At 38.8% G+C, this 23,486-nt stretch overlaps 1 protein-coding gene across 2 annotated transcripts in view; it reads right to left on the bottom strand.

Annotated features, from left to right (window-relative positions):
* The window catches only part of BCKDHB (branched chain keto acid dehydrogenase E1 subunit beta), a 115,544-nt gene extending 92,461 nt beyond the window's left edge, over positions 1 to 23,083 (bottom strand). For both annotated transcript variants that reach the window (XR_010471217.1, XM_065056391.1), the window contains exons 1-4: positions 22,846 to 23,083; positions 20,117 to 20,194; positions 17,490 to 17,558; positions 364 to 497 (exon numbers count right to left, since the gene is read on the bottom strand). Coding sequence is in view for 1 of the 2 variants with exons in the window: in XM_065056391.1 (XP_064912463.1) it covers positions 364 to 497; positions 17,490 to 17,558; positions 20,117 to 20,194; positions 22,846 to 23,023 (459 nt within the window). In the remaining variant the exon portion in view is untranslated. The remainder of the gene's footprint in view (positions 1 to 363; positions 498 to 17,489; positions 17,559 to 20,116; positions 20,195 to 22,845) is intronic.
* Between the last annotated feature and the right edge of the window lie 403 nt (positions 23,084 to 23,486).

Here is a 23,486-nt window from a genome sequence, read left to right as displayed (position 1 = left end):
TTCAAATCTGTAGTTTGTCCTGTGGACACATGGTTGGCTGCAGCAGCACAGGAGTGAGAGGTGGTGGTGGGAAGACACAGCTGAGGAATTTAAAGCTGCTGAAGCCAACACAGCCACAAAATAAAAAATACAGACAAAGAGACATTTGCTTCCAACCACATCTTTAATTTCCATTATTCAGTGAGCCTTCAAACGGGCCTTAGTACCTTTCTGTTTACTTAAAACATGCACAAATATTAGAAATACAGTTGTGGATATATTTACAAAAGTTACATATTCAAACCAAATATTAATGTTAACAGAAGATTATTTTAAACAGCCATAAGATTCCTTTTTACTTCTCTCAAATTTATTAGTACTAACCTGATCAAATGCTGGAAAAATGTAATCTGCAAACTGAATTTCTGCAATGGCTGTGGCTCCTGCAACAGCAATTCCAATACCAAAGCCAACAATTCCTTGTTCACACAACGGGGTGTTGAAAACTCTATCTTTACCTATAAAAAAAATAAATACAGCACAATTTAACATGCTAGCTCTAAGTTGAAAACATAGCCCCAAAAATATTCAAGTTATAAACAAGTCACCTGTAATTAACCATATGGCTATTTAGATGGGCTTTTTTAGGTATAGGAACAATAAACATCCATTACAGGTAAAGACACTTTCATTCGTAACAGCTCAGAGGAAGACAGAGGAAGACAAAACAGAAGCACAATTTCTGTAACTTACAAGGTTTTTAATACTTCAAGGAAAACAATTTGTTCTGAAGCTTACAAATATTTTTAGTTCAGTTTTTTTCAGGCAGTCAGAATTAACTGTCAAAGGCAGCTAGATCTCCAAGAGCATCTGTAGAAAAGTATCTTGTCTCTTGCCCATGCTCCCAGTAATCAGTGCCCAGTCTTACCAATTTCCTTTCATAAGGTAAGGCTGTGCTTACTAAAGAATTTGGTTTGTCTCCAAGGCAAGAGAAAAGAAAGCTGTTCCTGCTGTTGGAGGCACGAGACTGGAAATTAAATATTTGGGGGTTTGTATCTTCCCTGTGGGAGTCCAAAAAGGTCATTTTAGCCCTGACATATTTCTGTGCCACAGTAATTTCAGATTCCAAATGTGCATCAGTCTAATAGACGGCTGAAACTAAAAACAAGAAGGGAGGGGAGGAAGATGAAACACCACTACGATATCCTTTGTAAGATATATTAACAGCTTGCCAGCAGTACTGTACTCCCTTGGCAGATCAACAGGAGAACCTAGTTAGGCGATTAAATTTTCCCTTTGCAACACTGGGAAATAGACAGTAGGTTTCTGTAAGAGTCCACTGTGCATGAATATGCCAAGACACCAAACTGAATGGAAAAAAAGTGAGCACAGAGTACATCAGTGGTTATTAAATAAATTAAACAATAACTAAATAAGCACCAAATAACTAAAAAGAAAGACTAAACTCATCAATTAATAATTAGCAAAGTTGCTACTATGAAGATGCCTAATTTCAATAGCTACAAGTTAATTAACTAGAGAAAGAGAAGCTTACAAAAAGTTTCAGAAAGGGATGACTTGAGGAGAACCATTACCCACAGCTGCATTTGCGATATTCTAGAGGCATGTTTTACAAATCTATAAAATACATATCTTTCATCTTCACACATGACCCAGCACAGCATTGTCACCGCTTGTACCCTGTCCACATGCTTCACCTGGTGTTTTGAGTTTCATACTTCAAGAGCTACTTTGTTTAGGGTTGGGTTTTTAGTTTGGAGTGGTGGGTTTTGTTGTTTGTTCAGGGGATCTTTTTTGATACATCCATTTTTGAAAGAAAGTAAGGTTTTTGTTGTCTGGATGTCGAACACACCCAATATTACTCTGATCTACTCTGCCTCACAGCAAAGTATCTTGTAGGTCAGAGAGAATGTTTTACAATGAGCAAAACCTGCTAGCTCTCATTTCCTAGGTATATGAACAAGCTGATCTCAGTAATTTCCAGATGTGGGTCATCTGTACTTGGTTTTATACATACTGCAAAAAAATAAATCATCTTTGCAGGTATTGTGCTCAAAAGTTGTTCAGACTACAAATGGCATAGGAAGGGAGAATGGCTGTAACTTTGTGGTGCTGCCATTTATTTTTGCTGGGCATTTATTTTACCAGCTTGCTGCAGTAACACTGCTTGTCTGCATATTTCTGTTCTTTCTTTACTAGTACTACCAATGACTGTCAATGTCACTATAAAAAAAAACAGCCCCAGCCCTGAAACATTTTGATTCCAGGCAACAGGAAGACAGAATGCTTTGGGAAAACCAAAACTGGGGAAGATATTTATAGAAGAAATAATTCGGTTTTATTTTCCTTGTAATTAAGCTATCCTTACCTCTGACAGACATCGTGTCTTGGCTTTACTGTCAGGAATTAACAAAAATAGTTCAAAAAGCGTCACACAGGAATCATCTCTTCCTTTAAGATCTGACCAAAGGGGAAGATTTCAGTCACCTTGGTACTTGGTACCGTGCTTCTCCCATGTAGAGTAAGAAACTTTGTCTTTCAGAGCTATTTAGTCCCATTTCCACAGAGTAAATAGATCAATAAACTAATCCATAGAATGCAAAAGGAAAATAATGCCATGAAAAGATGACTGAACTTCTAGAACAAGGAGAGTATTTTTGAACCTGGAAAGAATGTATACTGTGTAAATAAATTGTTCGCATTCCTAAAGGATGGCTGTAATCTCAGTCCCAGAGCTGTGCAGCATCCTCTGGTGCCCTCTCTCTGCTGATAGATGTCACAGGTAAGGACAGAGGAACATCAACCACCTGTGCAAAGGCTTCACCACCATCTGGGAAGGCGGGGAAGTCCTGCTTGAGTGCAGCCACTCCCTGTACTCACATCCAACTGTGAAACTATAAACAGCTGGCAAACTTCTCCCTTCCTCTTTATTAAATCTAGAGTGTTATGAATTAGGCATCTCATTTCCCTTCTCTTTCACAGATTCATTTAAAATCTTCATTTAAAACACTTCATATTTTAATGAACTAAAAATGCATTAACAAGACATATTACACTTCCCTACTTCTTAAAAAAGTTTGTTGGCAGATCAATATTTCACTTCATGCGCTTACATGATAATTTGATATAGGATGCAAGCAGCAAAGAAAACACCAGAATAAACAAGACTACAGAAGAGACTGGGGGAAGAAAAAAAAAAAAGTTAAATTCACAGTAAATAAAAAAACTTAACATTCTTATATTGAAATCAGAATACTCAATCGGCCTTCTTCATGTGGATTTCTATTCCATTTTAACACATACTGATTTACTGAAATGTAGTTAAATGTGGTTTAAAACTCTACCATGTAGCCTACATAAACAGACTAATGTCTGAGCAGAATAAAAAAAAATATCATTAAGAAATGCCCAAAGTCAGATCATACTAAGCTTACCTAAACTTATTCATTAACACATTTTTCACTGAAATTGCCTGATGCATTAGTTCTATAAATAATTTTATATCATCACATAAAAATGGAAATGTATTTGAACAATCCTGTAAAATGAGCTTTCAACTTATAAAAACTTCAAAATTAATTGTTTAACATCAATTTGTGACAAGTGAGTTAATTTAAAAGCATGTTAGATCCACCACACTAGCTTACCCCTCTATGATTTGGAATATAAAGGGCGTCCTAACAAAACCACTGAAATACTATTGAGGTATTAGAGGCAGCATGCTGATACCAATGGAGTATGTCGAAATAAATGAAGTGCGAGTCACTAAAAGCACACGTGAAATACAACATGACAGTTATAACATGATCAGTTTGAAGCAGCTAATTTGGATTTTGGGAATGAAAAGGCATAATCCTGAAGTGCTTTGGCTTAAAACAGTGAAGAAAGAGCTAGGTAATTGCCATTGAATGAGATTCATTACTCAGGAATGATTTTGTTTTTACATGTACAACATATACAACAATAACACTGATCCCTTCTTAAAAGCAAAACCTAAAGCACTTTACTATTTATTAGGTGGGAAACCAAGTTTCAAGGGTTGGGTTTGGGGTTTGTTTCTATTTTTTTCCATAAAATCCAGCCTTTTAAGACACACATCATTAGGATAAAACAAATTTATTAATTTTCCCAAACACTGAAAATTGTATGGCATGGTTTTAACCTTCAATCTTTATTTATATAATGTGAAAATCTTTATTCAAGTAAATTATTTAAACACTGAAGATTTAAAGGCATTAAGATGATGCATTTTTATCTTTTTCACAGGAAGTCAACTTTGATAAACAGCGATTCACATCATCCTTTGTAAATCATTCACCCAGCTGAAATCTGACCCAAGAAGACAAATAACCCAGAGATACTTTGTCTTTCCGTATTTCATTTCCTTACCAATGAAGAAACATTTCCTAAAACGTTCTCTTCTCCTATTACCTGCGTCAGCCACACAGCTCAAAACAAGAGAAGACAAACTATAAGCTGACCTGTCACTGCAGGTGTAAGTGGTACTTTATCGGAAATCAGGTGCATCAGCCTCTGAGGACAGACATCATGCTGGTGTCCCATTCAATTAACCTGCCTGGTTTTGTAAACATCCCTCATTTCAGCCACCTGAACAGGCTGGTGCCCTTTACCATGTAGCGAGGGAAGCAATATGACAAACAGGGCTATGTGAAAAAAAAGGACGATTCTTCTCATCTCTCCATGCCAATAAATCAGGAAGATTAGATGCATGTTGAGCGAGTGAATAAATACCCCAGAAGTGTTGCCTAACAAGGTAAATATGAAAATATTACAAAACATTAAGGAAAAGGCAGTATTTGATTAAAAGCATTTTTTAAAAAACTACTTCATCCTCCCCGATCTATTTTTACCTAAATAAAAAGAAGACTGATCTTTGTGATTTTTGGAACAAAGAGTTAAGTACCCCAGAAATGTTCAAACTCCCACTGACCCTCTGTCTAAGCGGCAACAGCTTTAATGCAGTCTTACAGTCATCTTCTCATCCTCCACAAAGAAAAAGTTTCATAGCAACCTAACAGAACATGTTTACAGGCATATGTAGTCGATTATTGTGCATTCATGGTTTGGCCTGCTTCATCTTCATTTGTTCCAAGCGATCAGGAAAAAAGTATTTCAGATTTTAGTATCTGCAATAAAACATGTTCCTGTCTTAATTTAACTTCAAAAATGAGATATTCAAACAATATCAAATCTCCTAAAATCTTAACACACCACTCTAGGCTTCAAGTGTGAGTAATTTCGCATTGCTCCGAAAGAGCCTTCGTGGGATGTTTTGAGTGGTTTGAGGAGTACTGCTGGCACTTGAGTCAAAGGATGGCGTTTTGCTTTGTTTTTAGGATACTTCTACAGCACTTGTGTTAAAAAAGGCATCTTAAAAGATGTCAGTACTGACTGGCATTAACAATATACCTGGGCAGCATTTTATTTATCCCCGTGATCTCATTACCTCCCATTTAAAACAACTATTATATAGAAGAGTCCAACAAGCTAAATATTTTCTATCCTCAACTGCAGCAACCATAGAGGCATGTGGAGAAACAGGACTGGAAAGAAAAGGAAGCCCCCACAGATCAGCTTCTTTGGTACTCACTGGGGACTTTGTGTAGAACATTCAATCAAATCAGTCCTGCCTTTAAAAATCTATTCTAATCCAAGAATATCTAGGATTTTTCATAGAGGTACACCTACATAAGTGTACTAATTCTATTCCTTAATATATTTAAAACAATCTATTCAGCATTCAGACTTTCTTGGACCCGCAATCACTTTTAAGCCCTGTTTTACAATTGGTGACATTGTTATCTTCCATTTCTCTGATACCACGTGAGAGGGCAGGCATCCCAGGGAGTAGTTTGGTACATTCATATTCAGCTCTTCTACAGCTCCTGATTGAACACCAAACAGTTCTAGTAATTTTTTATTAATTTTAATCAATTTGTTCCACCTCTTCTTTTGATATCCTAATCACAGTTCCTCAGCTTTAAAGCAAGGTGTGCACTGTTCCTCTATAGTGAATACCAATAAAAACTCATTGGCTTTCCAGCTGAATATGCAAACTTCAAATCTACATGTCCAAAGCAGGGCTTCAGTTTCACAGAGACAGAGATGGTTTCCCTCTCAATCTTGAATCCTGGCACACTAACATGCCATGCCATTTGAAAACCATCTTTTTCCAGAGCAGCCCATGTTACAATGTATCATTTCACCTGCCTAACAGATGTAATTATAGGAAATGAAAAGAATTTCCTATCAAATATCTTAGAACTACTGATGATGAATTTAACCTACTGTGTGTAGAGTAACACAATTCACAGAATTGAGCTTTACTCCTCTGCTGTTCCTCCCGATCCTGTATCCTACAGGAGTTGCACAGACTAAGCCAAGAAGATTTGTGTGTGCCCAGACACTCACAGCAGGCTCCGAGGACTCAGCCATTCCTCAGCCCTCATCTAAGCCAATGCGAAATCTCCAGTCAAGTACAATGAGTTGGGTCTGTTTTAGGAGAAATATATACCCACACGCACAAAAATCACCGTGTATACGCAACCTATGCTTTCAAAAGAAGTTCAACATTTAGTTACTTTGAAGAAAAAAATCATTCAAAGTTTGATTAATTAGCAATTAATTCCATGGCAGGTTGCCATCACTCTTTCCTTAAATATTCAAAAAAACTACATTATAGCAGTAAAGATACATGAATTAGCAAAAATGTGTGACCAAGAAAAGGGTCAGAACAGAGATTTACATGCACTAAAATAAATTAGCTGCTTCCTCTTCTGCTGCTGCAAAATCCGCTGTCCTAGAATAGTCTGGGTTGTAAAGGACGTTCAAAGCTCATCTAGTCCAACCCCCTGCAATGAGCAGGGACATCTTCAACTTCGGGTTGCTCAGAGCCCTGTCCAGCCTGGCCTTGAATGTCTCCTGGGATGGGGCATCTACCACCTCTCTGGGCAACCTGTGCCAGTCTGATCTGCAACAAAGGGCCCAACTTCTTATTCTAGACAGAAGTTTTATATAAGTCAAACGACAAATAAGCCTTTCTTATTCAGTTTTACTTGTTTACAGGAGTCTTAAACTTCATTTGGGGAAAAAAAAAAATATCACTGGCACACAAAGTATCCTTCTGAAGTACTCATCACCACAGTATTGGCCAAAGAAAAGAACACCTGTTCTGCCAGATAACTGCTAAGAACAGGAATTCCTCACAGGTCTGTCATCTATTCCACTGACATAAGCAACATTTCTGAAGAGTACTTCAAGTAAACTGAAAGTTAAAAACAGCTGAAGGGTAAGTTTTCCTTTTAAGTTTTGCCCAATTACCAGCTCCAAGGCATTCATACATTTGAACAGACATGAATATTTGAACTAGTAGTTCTAGCTCAAAGCATTCTCGAGACATCATTCCCTTACTGAAGATGGTGCATTTTTCTTCCAAGAGCTCCAAAGAATCAACTGCACTTTCAACTCCTCTCCCCCAAGATTCCTTTAGGAGAGAAGCATGTTTATTGCATTTTAATTTAATCCTTACTCTCAAAGACCCTAAATATTATCAGAGCCAGGAGAACTGCTGGAATACAAAGAAAATGTTACCATGATGTAGAGTAACGTCCTCAATTACCTACAAATTCTTATCACCCAGCAGTTACTGAATTGCAGATTTGGAAGGAAAGGAAACTTGCTTTCTAGTAAATCTCAGTAAATTCTTAAAAGTTGTTCACAGCATAAACTTAACATTAAGCATGTACTCAACTGTCAGGCTTATAGCCCTCTGGATGAAGGAGGACCTAGGAAAGTTTATTTATTAACAGCTTTACCTTCCTAAGACAAACAGGGAAAACATGCTTTCCTGGGCCTCTCCTCCACTTCAGATTTCCAGTCATTTGTGACACACTAGCACCCCAACAAAAGCTAAAGAGTAAAGCAGAATTTTTAAAAAATATACATTATCTAATAATCTCCCTTTCTCAGAGAAGAAATGGGAGGGCTCAGGGGAGGTTAATGCAAAGCTCTGGTGTAACTCTGAATACCAGTAAACTTGCATGTCATTAGTCCTCACATGATGAAAAAGCAGCCAAGCAGCAGTATAAAGAGAAGGAAGATCAAGTTCTTTTCAGGTACACAGTGACAGATGAAATAATGATGCAAAAGGGGAAACTGACTATATAAGAAGAAAGAAAACTCACTATGACAGTGGTCAAATGCTGGAACAAGCTTCCCAGAGAGGTTGTACAAGCTCCTTCCTTGGACATATTCAAAACTCAGCTGCAAAAGACCACAAACAACCTAAATGGGCTCGACATTGAGTACTGGTTTGGACCAGATGTCCTTTAAGGTCTTTTTCTTTCAACCCTTATTACTCTGTGGTTCACTAACAGCCCCAAACAGGGTTACATGCTGACTGCCCAAACTTTTTATGTCTGTTCCTGTTCTGCTGATGGAAGCATTTCATGACATTGATAAAATAGAACTGATTCAGCTTCACACTGTTAGAGAAACATTCAATAAGCAGCTCACATCGAAGTGGCAGATTTGTTCCCCAGAATTTCTTTACTGATGACTATGCAGGTAGCCCATTGCACATTGAATTCCTTATCATCTGTCTCATATACCTAGCTGTATCAGCCTAAAGAAAAAAAGCGAAATGCCCAACTGCACCAAGGCATTCAAATGTTCCTCCAGCTATGATTAATAACATTCTTTGCTCAACCGCAAAAAAATTTGCTGTGTGAGAAGCACACTTGCAGAAAAACATAATTGATGACAAAGTTAGACATGCAAAGCTATACCAGATGACAGCTTACTTGCATCCGCCCTAATACTGACATCTACCAAACACTTCATGTGGGTATAACCAAGGGACAATGTATCAGCTTTATTTAAGAGGCTTGTGTCCATTCCCTGCATTTTCAGCATATCTGCAATATTACATGACTTGAAAAGAGATCCAACAGGAAAATACACAGCAGTTTCCAAAGCGTAGTACTGCAACATGTTAATGAAAATTCTTCCATAATAGGCTGGGTACACTACCTGGATGACAAAGCAAAGAATAAGCAAAACTGTCTCCCATACTCCTCAGTATCAGTGGTATAGAAATACTTTACAGTAGATTCAAAATCATGCTAGACCTACTCTAAATTATAAAGCAAATATTCTCAACATAAAAGCAAGGATTTAACACTGCTAAAGTAGTACTCAGGACAAAAGTGCTGAATGACCTGTAATCTGCAGTAACAAAAACATCTTACAGATCTCACTTGTAACCAGGCCTGTCCCTTGATAATGCAAAGCGTGTGCATAAGAAAAATCAATAAATTTATCTATACTTGGTGTTTCCATACAAGTGTGAAAACTCCTTGTCAGGTTTTGAGGATGTAATGTTTCTATAAATTAAAAAGAAAGGAGATCTTCTATAATAAATTACGGGTGTTTTATGTCAACCTGGTCACTGAAAGACTGCTTTGAATCAAGTTAAATTAAAATTAACCTGCTCCTCAAAGTGCTTCTGTTGCAAAGCTACTTAGAAATTGACTGGACTAGAATGGTAGCCTTGACCTTTCTGACACTTAGAAGCTCCTAGCAAATTACTTCCAAGAGAACTCAGTTTCACTCCCTATAATAAAGTCTGCAGCACCTTCTTAAACTGAAGTGGTGATAATTAGTACACTCTTATCACCAACCTCAGAGGCAGAAAAAAACAGCAGACGTACTAAATTAGTCCTACTTGATGAGTACAAATGAAACAGAGGGCACACTGATCACAGGACTAACCAAGGAAATTGAGAATCACTGAATCCCATATAATAAATAGTAAAGGCATAAAGACAGACATTTAAACCAAGTTACATAAACTGTGCTTGCAGACCTGGAATTAATACAGACTGTGAATACTAATTATGCTCATCAATTTCATCTTGTGTCTTTAATACATAAAGTTTTCTCCTACTTGACACTATATTACTAGAATATTGCTTTTTAAATGTTTCACTGCAAGTATTTCCTGAAGTGGAAAATTCCATTTTTATGACACTCAGCAGCACATACATTGCTGGACAAAAAAAGTATCTTGAAATACCTTAATATGTTAGAAGAGCTTTCTTGAACTCTGTACTGAGTGTCAAGTTCTGTATTAAAAAGTAAGTTCCTTATCTTTCCCTCAAACAGGTTTACAACATACTAATATTTATGGTGTTTCTTTTTGTAAGTCTCAAACAAATAAAACTGTTTTCACACCAGGTACACTATCAGAACAAGTTAAAAAATAAAAACAAAACTAAAATAAATTCTGTCAGCTCTGACAGGGACTGATTTATATCAATATACCAAAGATACAGTGTAAAAAGGCATACCACATTTCATCAAGTTCTCAACTTTTTTTCTAACTGTAAATCTTAAGAAAATAATTGGCTATTTAAGATGAAAATGAACGAAATGTACTATTGTGTAATAAGTCTGGAACACGTTCTCCAGATGTTACTGTTCAAAGACATTTAAGTAAATCAGAGTAAGATGCAGATCTTGCCAAACTGCTCCGGAAGAACCAGGCAAGCAAGCTGCAGAATTCTCTGCTTAAATCCATCCACAAAGAAACAAGGGTAACCAAACTCCAGACTACTTAGATTTTACTCAATCTCTACAGAACAACTAGCTATTTTTAACTCTGAATAAAATGTTCTATTCTCCACTTAAGTCCACCATGTCAAAAATTCTGAACTACTTCATTCTACCATGTGCAATAAGCTAGGAAGGACCAGCACCTACAGAAAAGAGGAAGCACACTCCTTCTCCAACAAGCTAGCAGTCTGCTTCTGAAGCATCGAGCTAACATTTTCTATCTATCTCTTTATACAATAAACCCCTAACACTGATTTCTTATGCTACTTCAGGCAAGTTTTTCCACTCCTTATAATAGCTTATTGCTATGTTCTTAAAGCATGCAAAGGACCTCATGATTACTGATTAAAAAAAACCCTTAGAGAAAATCCCCAGACTGTCTCCTCACCTCTTGAAGTAATATCCAACCACTAGTAGCTTCTGGGAGGCAGAACATGCTATAATACACTGCATTACAAGCCCCAAACAGTATATCCAAATTGTGTTCTTGTACTTCTTGCCCTTGCCCTGTAATGCTTGGCACCACCAGAACACACCCAGAGCCTCCACTGACAGATCTCTGCTCCCTCGCCAGTAACATGTTGTGAAGTTTCCGCAATAAAAACTTTCCTGAAATCATTAACAAAATAAAATTACAATATAAACATTTTAAAGTATTTTATGCATTTTGGAGGCAAGTTATTAGGATTTAAAAAAAAAAAAAAAACCACACACCACCATATTTACTTCTATTAGCTCAGCTTCAAGAGGTTCTCTCATTATTTCATGCTACTAAAAGCTGTCAGGACATGAAGCAATTTTTGTAAGCATATCCAACCCTCAACCAAAATACTTCACCAAACACCCTAACAGCCTGGGGACAACCTTATCTTCTCACTCATGTTTTCCCACATAGGCATTTCACTCAAAAACAGAATTTGCCTTCAGAAGATTTCTACGGCTCAAACTTGTGAAATAATATTGTGTTCAAACAAACATTTCTTCAAAGAATTAATACCTTAATTTTAGAAAGGCTGGTGTCCCTTCAGCATGGCTAGGTACAGCCATCTCCTGGACAAATAAACAAAGTCCTGAATTATTTTACTGAACTATAAACAAATGATTCTTTTACCAAGAATCAAGTGTTCCCTGAAAACTCACACAGGTGTTTACACCTTAGACATAAGGTCTACAGAAAAACAACCAGGGATTACAGTGGATCAGACACCAGAAATAAACATTTATGCTGCAAGACAAGCTAGCATTATCATGAGATGTATCAATAGAAAACTGTAAACAACCAAGTTTTATTCAGTATGACCCAGAATAGTGTATTCAGTCCACATCCTTCAGTTGCAGCAATTAGAGTCCAGAGGAAACTGAACAATAAAAAAAAGCTTCAAACCATAAGAATAATCCCGCACTGGGACCGTGTGTGTAGGGAAGCCAGAGAATCTCCATCATTGAAGGTTAACAGCAGCCTTTGCCAGTTGATCTGTCCCAAAACATACCCTGTGTCTCAAAGATCTAATTCTGTAAGACAGGCAGAAAGTAGAGGAAAACAAATATGGAAGTGATAAATAGAATCATTTTTAAAGCATCCAGCTGATTGCTAATGTGGCTAGGTCATCATGACATAAGTATGTTATTTGCTTGTAAAAACCGTGGTTTCATATGCAGCTCAGTCAGTTGCTTTTTGATGTGTTTGAAATTTTCCACAGGGGAAATCTCTGATCTAGCTCCCCCTGCCCTCATGGGATTCAATACAAGTGTTATTCCTTATCTTGATTTTCCTTTTCTTCTGTGATTTGCCAATTTGTAAGAAAATATCCTGGAACAATAGAACAGACTCTAATTACTGTTTACTGTACACTCCCTATCTTCTTCACACTTCTTTTTTTTAAATATGGTTTGAAAGAAAAAAAAAAATCTTACAAATTTTAACTACACTTCTATCTGCATCAAAATAGTAAAGCATTGGAAGGATTATTTATAAAAAAGGCCTATATTCTTGAACAGAATTGGGCAAGAAATGAATTAAATTTCAAGTTACATGTGCATACTTATTGCACCCTTACAACTACATATGGGAATATCTATTTTAGCTATGAAAAACAAGTAAGGAGGAAAAAAAAATTAAAGCTACTCATTTCTCATTTCCTACTGTCTGCAAGTATGAATGTCTCCAGCCATCTACTAATTCAGAATTACCTGAAACAAAATGATCCAAGATTTATTTTTTTTTATCCCTACATATATGAGTGACACATAGCTGTTCTTACTGAGTTTCACTTTACAAAGTGTCCACCCAGAAAAGCAGCAATTACTGGCTGCACAGCAGTACAACAGAAAGGACACAGGGACTAAAACATGCACAAATGGGCAGTCAGCACCACACTGCTAATAAAAGCAGCAAACATCACTCTAGAGAGTGTTACCACTGTTACATGGAAACCTTACAAAAAGCATTTTGTTCTAATTACTTGTTGTGAGAGCACCATAAGCTGCTGTGGGCAATACACCTCTGTAAGCACTGACAAAAAGAGGAGGACGAACAACAACAGAGCCCAAACAGAACAGCTAAAAGACACCAGAACAGACAAAAATAAAAGGCATGAATGAAAGACTCTCCAACCGGTGATGCAATACTACTCCAGAGGGAGGAAACCTATACTCTTGTGATTCCTTGAACTTTTAAAATCCTCCACCAACCTTTGCCTCATGCAATTTTTGGAGCTGTAAAACTTGTATCAACAGGGCCTATCAATTCTATAATTCACCATTAACTTGAGTAACACTGGATTTATTTATATGTGAAGGTGTTTTACATTATTTGTTTCAGAATCACACTAGCTACCTGTTTTCAGGCCACTTCATTGGAATAATTTTATTCTTTAGGGGTCAGTGATCACAAATACTTGCATTTTTATTCTATCGTGTGAGAGCACTCCCTATAAGCATGCTCTCATTCCTCTAATTAAAGAGAACCTTTTTCCAGTCTAAAAACTCTTTTTCCTACTCAAATTCACCATTCACAGAAGTTCCATCTTACAGGCACTGGTCTAGTGCTACTTCCTTGCCTTACACAACTCTAGAAACGTATTTTCTCTTCCCAACACCCTTCTTTCATTTGAGAATTGATCAAATGTGATTGCACTTAACCTGGTAGCTCCTGCAGCCACTGTCACCTTCTGCAAGTTGGTAATCACTAGAAAGAAATTTGGGGATTTTTCACATTTTCACCTGCTGACCATCTTTCTTCCAACTATCTTAATCTCTGCTAGGTGGAAAATTCAAGATAACTTTCAGAGGACTACACTCAAATGTTGGTGGTTTGTTGTTTTTTTTTTTTTTTACTCCAGTTTTTCAGATACATTAGCAGGAACATGAAAAGCAGTAACAAGCTCTCACTAGACCACCTATAGCTAGGAAAGCAGTCCCTAAAATGAACTGCAATCTGCTTTCCTAGTTAAGAGACATAAGGCGCAAACGCTACTTCTGTTCTAAAGGGAAACCACCAGCTCCCTGCCTGTTCAAATTTGCATGAAATCTTAGCAACAAGAAAAACCAAATTCTGGTCTTTCAAGTGTCCTTACTAGGTCATGTTTCCGCTCTGTAATGCAAACATTTTGGCAAACATTAATAACTTCCCAGCTTTTGAGTGAAGCATAACAGGTATATACAAATGTGCACATCTGTGTGAAAGAGATCTGCATGTAACCAATAAAACCTACAAACAGCTCTGGTATTGGAAATCCTGCACGTAAGTATGCGTTAGCAGGCAGACACGAACTACTATAAATGTATATTTACTTTTTGAGATAACAAAAAACAGGGACAATAACTCAATCTAATATTCCAATTTTTTAATTGTATTCAATTCTTCAATTTCAAAAAATCTGTGAAAGTTTGGTTTCTATCACCTACCCAACTCTCATAAAATCAACACATAAGCCAAAAAAACCCCTCAGTCTCCGCAAAACACTGCTATGGGGAAAGACCTGTGAAGCCAATCTCCTGTTGGATTCTCAAGAGTTCTAAGCAAAAGCTTATCCTATTCCACACTCTCAGAACATTAATCTTTGAACTAGTCAGAGTGCTTCTGATCCTGACTCTTGGCAAAGGTTTTTGACATGGCTGTAAGTGAGCATTAGAACCTCCCTTCAGGCACAGACCAGAATGGTATTAGAGACAAATCTCTACTGAGGCAAATGACTACACAGAACTTCTTCATAAGGAAGCCCTCAAACTGTGTTTGGAGATGGCAGAGAGAGTATTCAAGAAAAATATTACATATAGTTCTCTTTGCCTGTTTATATAATCTCAATATCTTCATTTTTCCCACAGTAAGTGAGATGGGTCTTTTTTTAGAGTTACCTCCAAAAAACTGCTCTGGCATTCTTCCGAGTAGCCTTCCTTATCAAACACAATTTCTGCTTTTCTTGTTTCTCAGTCTTGTCTTTTGTCCACTTTCTCCATTTTTACCTTATCCTCTGTTTTTTTCCTCCCATTTCTTTACTTCCTATCATCTAATCCCACCCTCACATCTCCTCTCTATTTTTGTCCTGTGGATGATAATAATCTTTACATGCTGGAACTTTATTTCACACTTCAGGCAGAGCAAAAGCACGCAATTATTCACACTCCAAGATCATTGTTTCAAATCCATCTGCAGACTCAAAAGCAAATGGACATTCATTCAGACATTATTTTGGTCTTCTGAAGAAAACGCTAATGTAATGTGTGCACACATTACCTAGGCTACAAAAATACAGTAGGCAAGGAAGCAGGCTATCAATCAGGCAGTTAACATCTTTGCTCTGGAGATGGAAAACATTTCCAGACAGCAAAACTATGGAACAGCAGACACTCAATACTTCAATAAGGATATTCTACAGTTTAGAGTATGCAACCCCTGGAAAATTGTGACAATCAAAAACCTGACAGGAGGGGATTGGGAAGGAGACAAGAAATAAGAATATGCCTTCCAGTGTGCAAGACCAGAGTGAGGAGACAAAGGAATAAAAGTGTACCAGACTTATTTCCCTTCCCTTATCTGAAAGGAACTAGCCACATAAACTCAGGTAGTCTGCTCATCGCCAGGAAGCAGTATTACATAGCAACAGATTTCTAAGCATTTGTTTCATGCAAAACATACTAACACAAATAGAAGGATCATGAGCAGCATAGTAGTAACAGAAAACTGGAATTTGTCTATTTCAGACGTTGACACAAGGTAAGATGTATAGGAAAAAACATACTAAGTCATAGCTATTGTAGAAAAGAAACTTCCACATACTGACTTATTTACATATGATTCCTCAATTAAACATTTTCAAACAAAATCTCTGTAGCATGTCAAAAATTCATCCAATCAAAAATTAAGATTTCTTTACAAAGTCAAAGACATTGACTTCTTTCACTTACTAGTACAGGTCTCTAGATATGTTTATATTGCATTACTCTATACTCAGGCTTATATGGTCTTCCTGGAAAAGAAAAAATTAGATTTGATGACTGCGAGCGGGGGAGGAACAAGCTAGGCCAACTCAATGTGAGTGGTAACGCATTGTTCAACTTTATTGCCGTCAACGACACATATTTATACAGGTTACAGTAATTATGCATACTTGTCACCTGCTGATTGGCTTAGATCCAAGGGTTACATTTGCTTTGACCCTCCTACCTGCGGCTAGCTGGCCACTTGAGTTTCGCGCCTTTTCAACTCCCCCCTCCCTGGAGTTGTTTACAAGACTTGTCAAGGTCACAGTGTCCTTGCTGTGCCCTCATGATCAGCAGTCTCTGCTGAGGCCTATTGAGGCACTGAGGCCTGGTTATGCTAAGCTCCTAAAACATGCCAAACCATTAACTTATCAGAACACAACTCTTATTAGAACAAACATTAGAACACAACTCTTATTAGAACAAACTCTGATCGTGCAACTGCTCCATAGATTCATGTCCTTTATCTTTAAGCCACTCCCTAACAGATGACAGATTTATTCTAAAAGCATACTTCTTCTGTCTCTCCAGAGAGACTTCAGTAATAGTCTAGACAGCAAGCAACATATGTATGGTACTACTATTGAGTACTAATATACTAAATTCTCCCTCCTATAATATTAGGTGATATTCAGACCTTGACCTCTATAAAAGTGCTTAAAAAAGAAATATTGCTTTTTATCAAAATAACTACTTATAGGCATAGACTGCCACCTAGTGATTTTATTATCTACAGAAAAAAAAAAAAAAAAACCACACACCTCCTTTCAGAGGAGAAAAATCTTTCATATTTTACAACAACATATAGAAACAACATCGTACTATATCACTTGTGTCTCCTATTATTATGTTGATGGCAAATGCAGGCAGGGAATGAAGAAAGAAGAGTCAGTGTTTGTAATCTTCCTTGTACAGGTAAGATCCATGAGGTTGCTTGTTCATCAATTCTTTCTGAAATTCCTCCTCATTTTACATGGACTCTAGCCTTTGCATAAAACAAGCACTGGATCCAGAACTTATTTAATCCCTAAGACTACACTGGCAGCCAGCCACAGCCCTCTTGAAATTTTGTATTTCTTCAATTTTTGCACTTCCAGTTTTTCCTGGACCTCCACATCATTGTAACTGTATTTTCAGTACATTCTCTAAGTCATCTTTGCTATTCCCTCTCCAGCCACTGCCTGTTTTCTACATAAATACTAATACTAACATATCCAAAACTACTTCTATTTCCAAGGATGGAAAGGAAAAGAGAAGTCCATTTACAAGACTTCTCTCACATGTATTATTCTCTTCACCCACAAACCATACAAGAATACAAAAGAACAGAGATACTAATATGAAAATAACGTCAGATTTAAAAGTTAACTTACCATATTTGTCTCGCAAGCCAACTGTACACCTGAAGACCCCACCAAAGGCCACATCTTCACCAAATATTACTGGAATGTAAGAACAGTAGAGGAGGCTGATGTTATCACAATGCACTTTATTTTTAATGAACATGTTTCAGAGGTTTTTATAGGAGACACTAATTAAGTATAACCTAACATTTCATTTTACTTCAATATTTATCTAGACCTAAGCATTCCTCATGCACAGCCTAACTGTAACAAATAAAGAACCAAGGTTAATGAGGAATAGTACATCAATGAAAGGATGTCTCAAAACAGAATTCATGACACTGCTGCAGCTATACTTTCATCAAACCATCTACTTTTCTGAAATTTTCTACAATATATAAAGCTAAAGGAGTAAAATTAATTTCAATAAACGATTACATTCAATTACTAAAGACTCACTGAAGTCCTTTTCTGTTTCAACTGCTAACCACTTGCATTCTTCATCCACAGATTTCAGCAAATGTAGTGTTTCAAAAAACTTCAGATGGAAATTTTCTTCAAACTACCAATCCAACATGAAATTTCAAACCTCCTCCAAACATACTTGCTAGATCCTCAAAGCGTGACTTCAGAGGAACTCCTCTACAGAAAAGATGGTTATCTAATAACCAGAACAACTCTCAGCATTCAACACTACTATTTTTATAGTGTGGGTGACATAGCAAATCAAGTTTTATCACTAAAGTAATTTCCTTTAAAATTTAGCTTCATAACAACTAGTCTGGGTGTTTTTTACTTTGAATTTATGGAATGATGATGTCTAATTTTTCTTAAAACAGTTTTGTTATTTAATTCACATTAATAAGTTTTGCCCATTTCAATTTTTTTAAGCATGTAAGAGATGTGCAGCAGTATCACCAATAGCAGCTTGTATGAATTGGGGCCAGTTCTGATAATTCCCAAATTCCTCAATACTCTCCACATTCTAAAGGACACAAAATAATGAATTAGTCTCCTTGCCTTTCAGATATTATTTTTATTTAAATAAAATAATGTTATGATTGGAAGTACTAAAAGGATTAACACTCTTCTAGCAAACACATTAATGACACTACTTAAAGAAAAATAGCTTGTAAAATGATGTAAAACCAATGCAGTCATGGAGTTTATGACTGAAGTATGTCCCCAGATCATCTCTCTAATTCATTTTTATAGTAATTTGCTTGGGTTTCTTATGTACTTAAAATCTTTGTTAGGCCTTTCCGTTACCATACAGATACTCACTTCCGAGCCAACTGGCATAAAAAAAAAAATCCCATTTGATGCTAGTATCAGCAAACTTGCATGGGTTTACTTGTTCTGTTCAGCCACTGAAAAGATTTTCCTGGACAGATTCTAATTCTCCTTAAGTATGAGGATTTCCACAGTTGCTTAATTCCCATACAACTAAAAACATACGAAAGACATGCTTTCTGTTGCAAAAAATACTAATTAATTCAGTAAGCAGGGTGACATTGACAACTTGCATATCCAGACCAGAGAACTCCAACATGGTCCTGCAAAGGGCTTTGCAAAGATCCAGCCCTGCAAAACTGAGGAGCAAGACTGGAAACTTAGGGTGACTAAAAGGCTCCTGCTGGACTAACATTCTACTTAGTTTTATATGGCTGATTCTACAGAAATGGTACTAAAAATCTCTTATTGGCACTAATTTACCCTCAGTTGTCTAAGTTTAATTTAATAAAGGTGATTACAACACAGCTGTAGACCAAGAAGGAATGCATACAGGCATAGTACTGGACAGACAACACAGAATTTGCCCTAACAGATCAGACAACTAGTCAGGCTTCAAGTTGAACAGGGGTTCAAACACTGCCAAAAAGAGTTATTAACACACTAAAAAGAAAAATCAAAATTACACAAGATCATACAGCTTTTGCAGCTGTGTTCATGACATTAAACATCTCTTTCAGATATCTGGCCATCATCACGCCTTTGTTATGACAACAGAAGCAAGAGACCTCCTGTTATGTATAAGAATTAAAAGTGGAATAAATAGTTTTGTGCAAAAGATTTTAGGAAAATCCTTTTAAATCAAGCTATGACGATCTAGCTTTTTCAAAGTTATAGGTTATCCAGACTGCAAAAGCCTAGAAAATCTTACCTTGACTGTGCACTGTGATGAACAGAAATCAGTAAAGTTGGAAAGGAATTTTGGAGGACAGGGAAGGAAAGAAGGGAGAATGGACAGTACCGGGAAAACATAGTCTCTAAAAAAATACCAATTTTTGAGTACAGAGAGTTGTAGGAATTAAAAAGTAAGATTTATATTTTAAAAACTCCTTTACTTACTGGTGGAACTCAAGCTGCCATCAAGCACAGTTCACATCAGTAACACCAGAAGCACATTAAGCAATATATCTTTCTGTCCCAGCTTTCAGGTGAAAAACACCGAGCTAATACAGAAGACACACTGCATCTTAGATCACAAAATCTGTTAATATAACACATTTTTAAGTTTTGTTTGAGATCAAAGTGTAGAAATAACTTATTAGAAAACTTTAAAGGCCATGAGAAATGCATTTAATATTGTACATAAACAGGCAAAACAAAATAGAATTTATACAAAGCAAAACACACTAATAAGCATAGCATACCTGCAGTCGGATCTTTGGCTAAAGCATTGTCCAAGGCACTTGTTATGGATTGGAAGAGATTCATCTTCTGAGTTTCCCCTGTGTGAAAGTGATAATTTAGCCACTTACATTGGTTCAAAACACATAATACATTAGAAAACACTCGTGCAAAATCTGACTGAAAACTTAGTTAACAGTCATAAACAAGATCCCTGTTATCAAGTACCCAAGACTCATTTGCTGAATAAACTTAAATTATGGGATGGATGAGACTGAGCATGGCAGACTTTGCAGTCCCAAGGACTATAATTCTATTACCCCACATGCAAACTTTTTACAAAAATTATGCTTTCAGCTACAGTAAATGCAGGCTTGCAACATTTAGTCAAACATGAGGAACAATGAGTTTTTAGGAACAGTAAGTTTTTCAAAGGAAGAAACTATAGTGAAGCATTGTTGTTTTGAGGATTGGGGTCCTTTCTGCTAAGATTTACCAGATCTCATTAAGCTTATTTCCTCATTCTTTAAGTATTTTTTTTAAGCTTCACCCTTTCCTGTTTACAGACACCTGTTATTATTGGTAGTTTTCTAGATCACCAGTCTGCTCTCTGGATTGCACTTAGAAAGTATCAGAAGCATCAAATCCACACTCCAAAGAAAGAAAACTCCATGCTGAACAGATATACTTAAAATGGGTAAAGCAAATGCACCAGACTGCTGTGTTAAAATCTTCTGCAGTAAGGACTGAAAGAAAACCTTCAAAATCAACAAAGTCTACTTGAGTGCCCTCCTTCATTCCAATGCTGCAAGGAAAAACAATCAGAGCTGAAAGCAAAGACGGAAGAAAACAATAGTGCAGTCCCCACTACTGTGACTAACTCAGATTCTCAAAGCAAATAAAATAATGCCTTATCAGAAACTGAGTGAATAAGAAATTGCCTGATATTTGGTAGCTCTTTAGCTGGTAAAACCTCTATCTAAGCCACAACTAGAAGCCACAGCCCAGAAGAATACTGCCTACCAGCACACACAGCATACAGCTTGATTAAAAAAAATGTCAGGTGAAGATCCCAGACAAACATGAGAACAGGTGTCAGAAATCTGAAAGAACTACCTTCAGTTTCTCTCAACCACCATTCAGCTTCCCTTCCTCCTAATTTGTTAATTAACATTAGCAATTTTTGTTAAAGACTCATGTCGTGCCGCATCAGAGCTGAGTAGCTGCATTCCAACATATTCCTATGCTTGGTAGCTTCACCTGTTACACTTTACCCTTTAAGAAGAGGAAACTGCAAAAAGAAATGTTATGGGAACTGTTCACATTATACGAAAGCAACAAATAATAAACATTTACAAATTCAAGGGAAGAAAAGCTGGGGAAACCCAGTTGTTTCTCTCTTTCCCAAGTAATCCACATTAGTATTTAGGTTATCTTTTCCACAAGACACAACCTTTCCAGTATTGGTTAGAAATAAATGCCTATTATTTAGGCAACTCTCAGAAACTCCTCACACTGACTGTGCTGACCTGCTTATAATAAGGGCCTCTGCATCAGCCCCGTCAAGAAATGAGAAATTTCTTGTGCCATTTAAATTTGAACTGTGGAGTTGGAGAAACATTACCTTAATAATATCAGTATCAGCAAAAACTTATTTTACTTCCATTATTTTTCACAGAATTTCTAAGTGTGCTTTAAATCAAAGGGAAGTAGTTTTCTATTAGCAAATGGCAACAAAAAACAGCCTGATCCACTGGAGCTTCCTTAGTGTGATCTCAAGCAGGGACTTGCAGCACACAGGCTTAGCTCCATGACACCTGGGATGCCCATATCTCCCAATGACTATCAGGAATGGCCAAGACTTTTTTCAGATTGAATGACCAAGCCGGAACAGCAAAGGTATCCCGCTAAGTAACACCCTTCTAGAACACACTCCAGTTCACATGAGAGAAACGGCTGTTGTGCAGGTGGCAGGTTTCTTCCAGCAGAACTTGGCACTACTCAGTTGCAGGGATGCACCTCAGAAATAAAGTCAAAACACCAACTTTCATCCTGAGCTGTTAATTTCCAACTAATCCATGTTTACTTTCAGTCGTGGGATCGTGAGGATGAACTCAAACATTTCACTAGACAGCAGTCTTCTAATGACAGGTTTATTATCACGTTCATGACTTAAGCATGCAATAAGAAATTAGGGACAGACCTAAGTCATTCAGTTACCGCTAGAAGCGTTACCACTGAAACCCGAGAGGGGCAGGGGAAGGGCTCTCTGGTCTGAGATGCCGGGTAGGCCGGTAGGAGCCAGTGCACTGACGGCCGAAGAGCAGTTCCCCAAACCACCCTGGACGGCACCGCTGAGGCGCCGAAGCGGCCTGGGTCACCATGGCCCCGGCAGCTGGGACCTTCCCACCCACAGCGCCAGCTTTTCGGCGGAAAAACCCCAGGTGGAAGCAGCGGGCATCGGGGCCACACCGGAGGAAACGCACCCAGGCTGAAGGAGCCGCCGCCCGGGCTCTCGGCCCCAGCGCTGGGGCTGGCGGCGGCTGCCCCGCCGGGAAACGTCGCTCCGCGGTCACCGCCAGCACCGAGGCGGGGCAGGGCGGCCCGAGGCGGGGGAGGCGGGAAGCACCCACCATTTTCCCTCCCCCTCACCCCGACCGGGCGGGCAGGGGCGTCCCCGAGAAGGCGGCGGCAGGGCGGACCCGGCAGCAGAGCGAGGGTGAGGTGGACCCCGGCCCGGCCCCACTCTCACCGTACGCGCTGGGCGCCGGGTCCGGCTGGAAAGCGAAGTGCGCCGCGGAGCGGCAGGGCGCGGCCGGCAGTGGGGGCAGGCGGCTCCAGAGCCCGCCGCGGCAGCGAACCGACGCCGCAGCCACCGCGGCCGCCCCGGGGGCGAGCGCCCCGCGCAGCGCCAGACCCGCCGCCGCCATCACCGCTGCTGTCAGGGGCCACCGCCGCTGCCGCCGGCGCGTTCCAAAGAGGCGGGGTCCTGCACAGGCTTCCTTACTGGCCAGCAGCGGGAGGAGGACGGACCAATCAGAAGCCGCTCTGCCGTGGGTGGGAGGGTGGGGGGGTGATGAAGAGCTTACTGCGCGTGCGCGGGCGGCACGTGGTTGTGGCGTAGGTCTGCCAAGGGGCGGGATTACGCGCACGGCGCGCGGGGGCGTGCAGCATGCCCTGGGGGGCGGGAGCGGCCTCTGCGCGTGCGCGCATGTGGCGGTTGTGGCGGTTGGGTCCCGCTGGTGGGGGAGTGGAAGTGGCGGTTCCCTGAGGGCTGCCCGGCGGGGTGAGCGGCTGCTTGCGCTTTCTCGTTGGCGCTGCGGTAGCGGTGTGCAAGGCACGGGGGAGCGCTGAACCCGACCTCGCCTGTCCTTCGGCTCCTTCACAACGGTG

The sequence above is a fragment of the Columba livia genome, chromosome 3 (assembly GCF_036013475.1).
Source record: "Columba livia isolate bColLiv1 breed racing homer chromosome 3, bColLiv1.pat.W.v2, whole genome shotgun sequence".
Classification (NCBI taxonomy): Eukaryota; Metazoa; Chordata; class Aves; order Columbiformes; family Columbidae; genus Columba; species Columba livia.
Note: the sequence above shows the minus strand (reverse complement) of the source record. Positions and strands in the feature narration are given on the sequence as shown.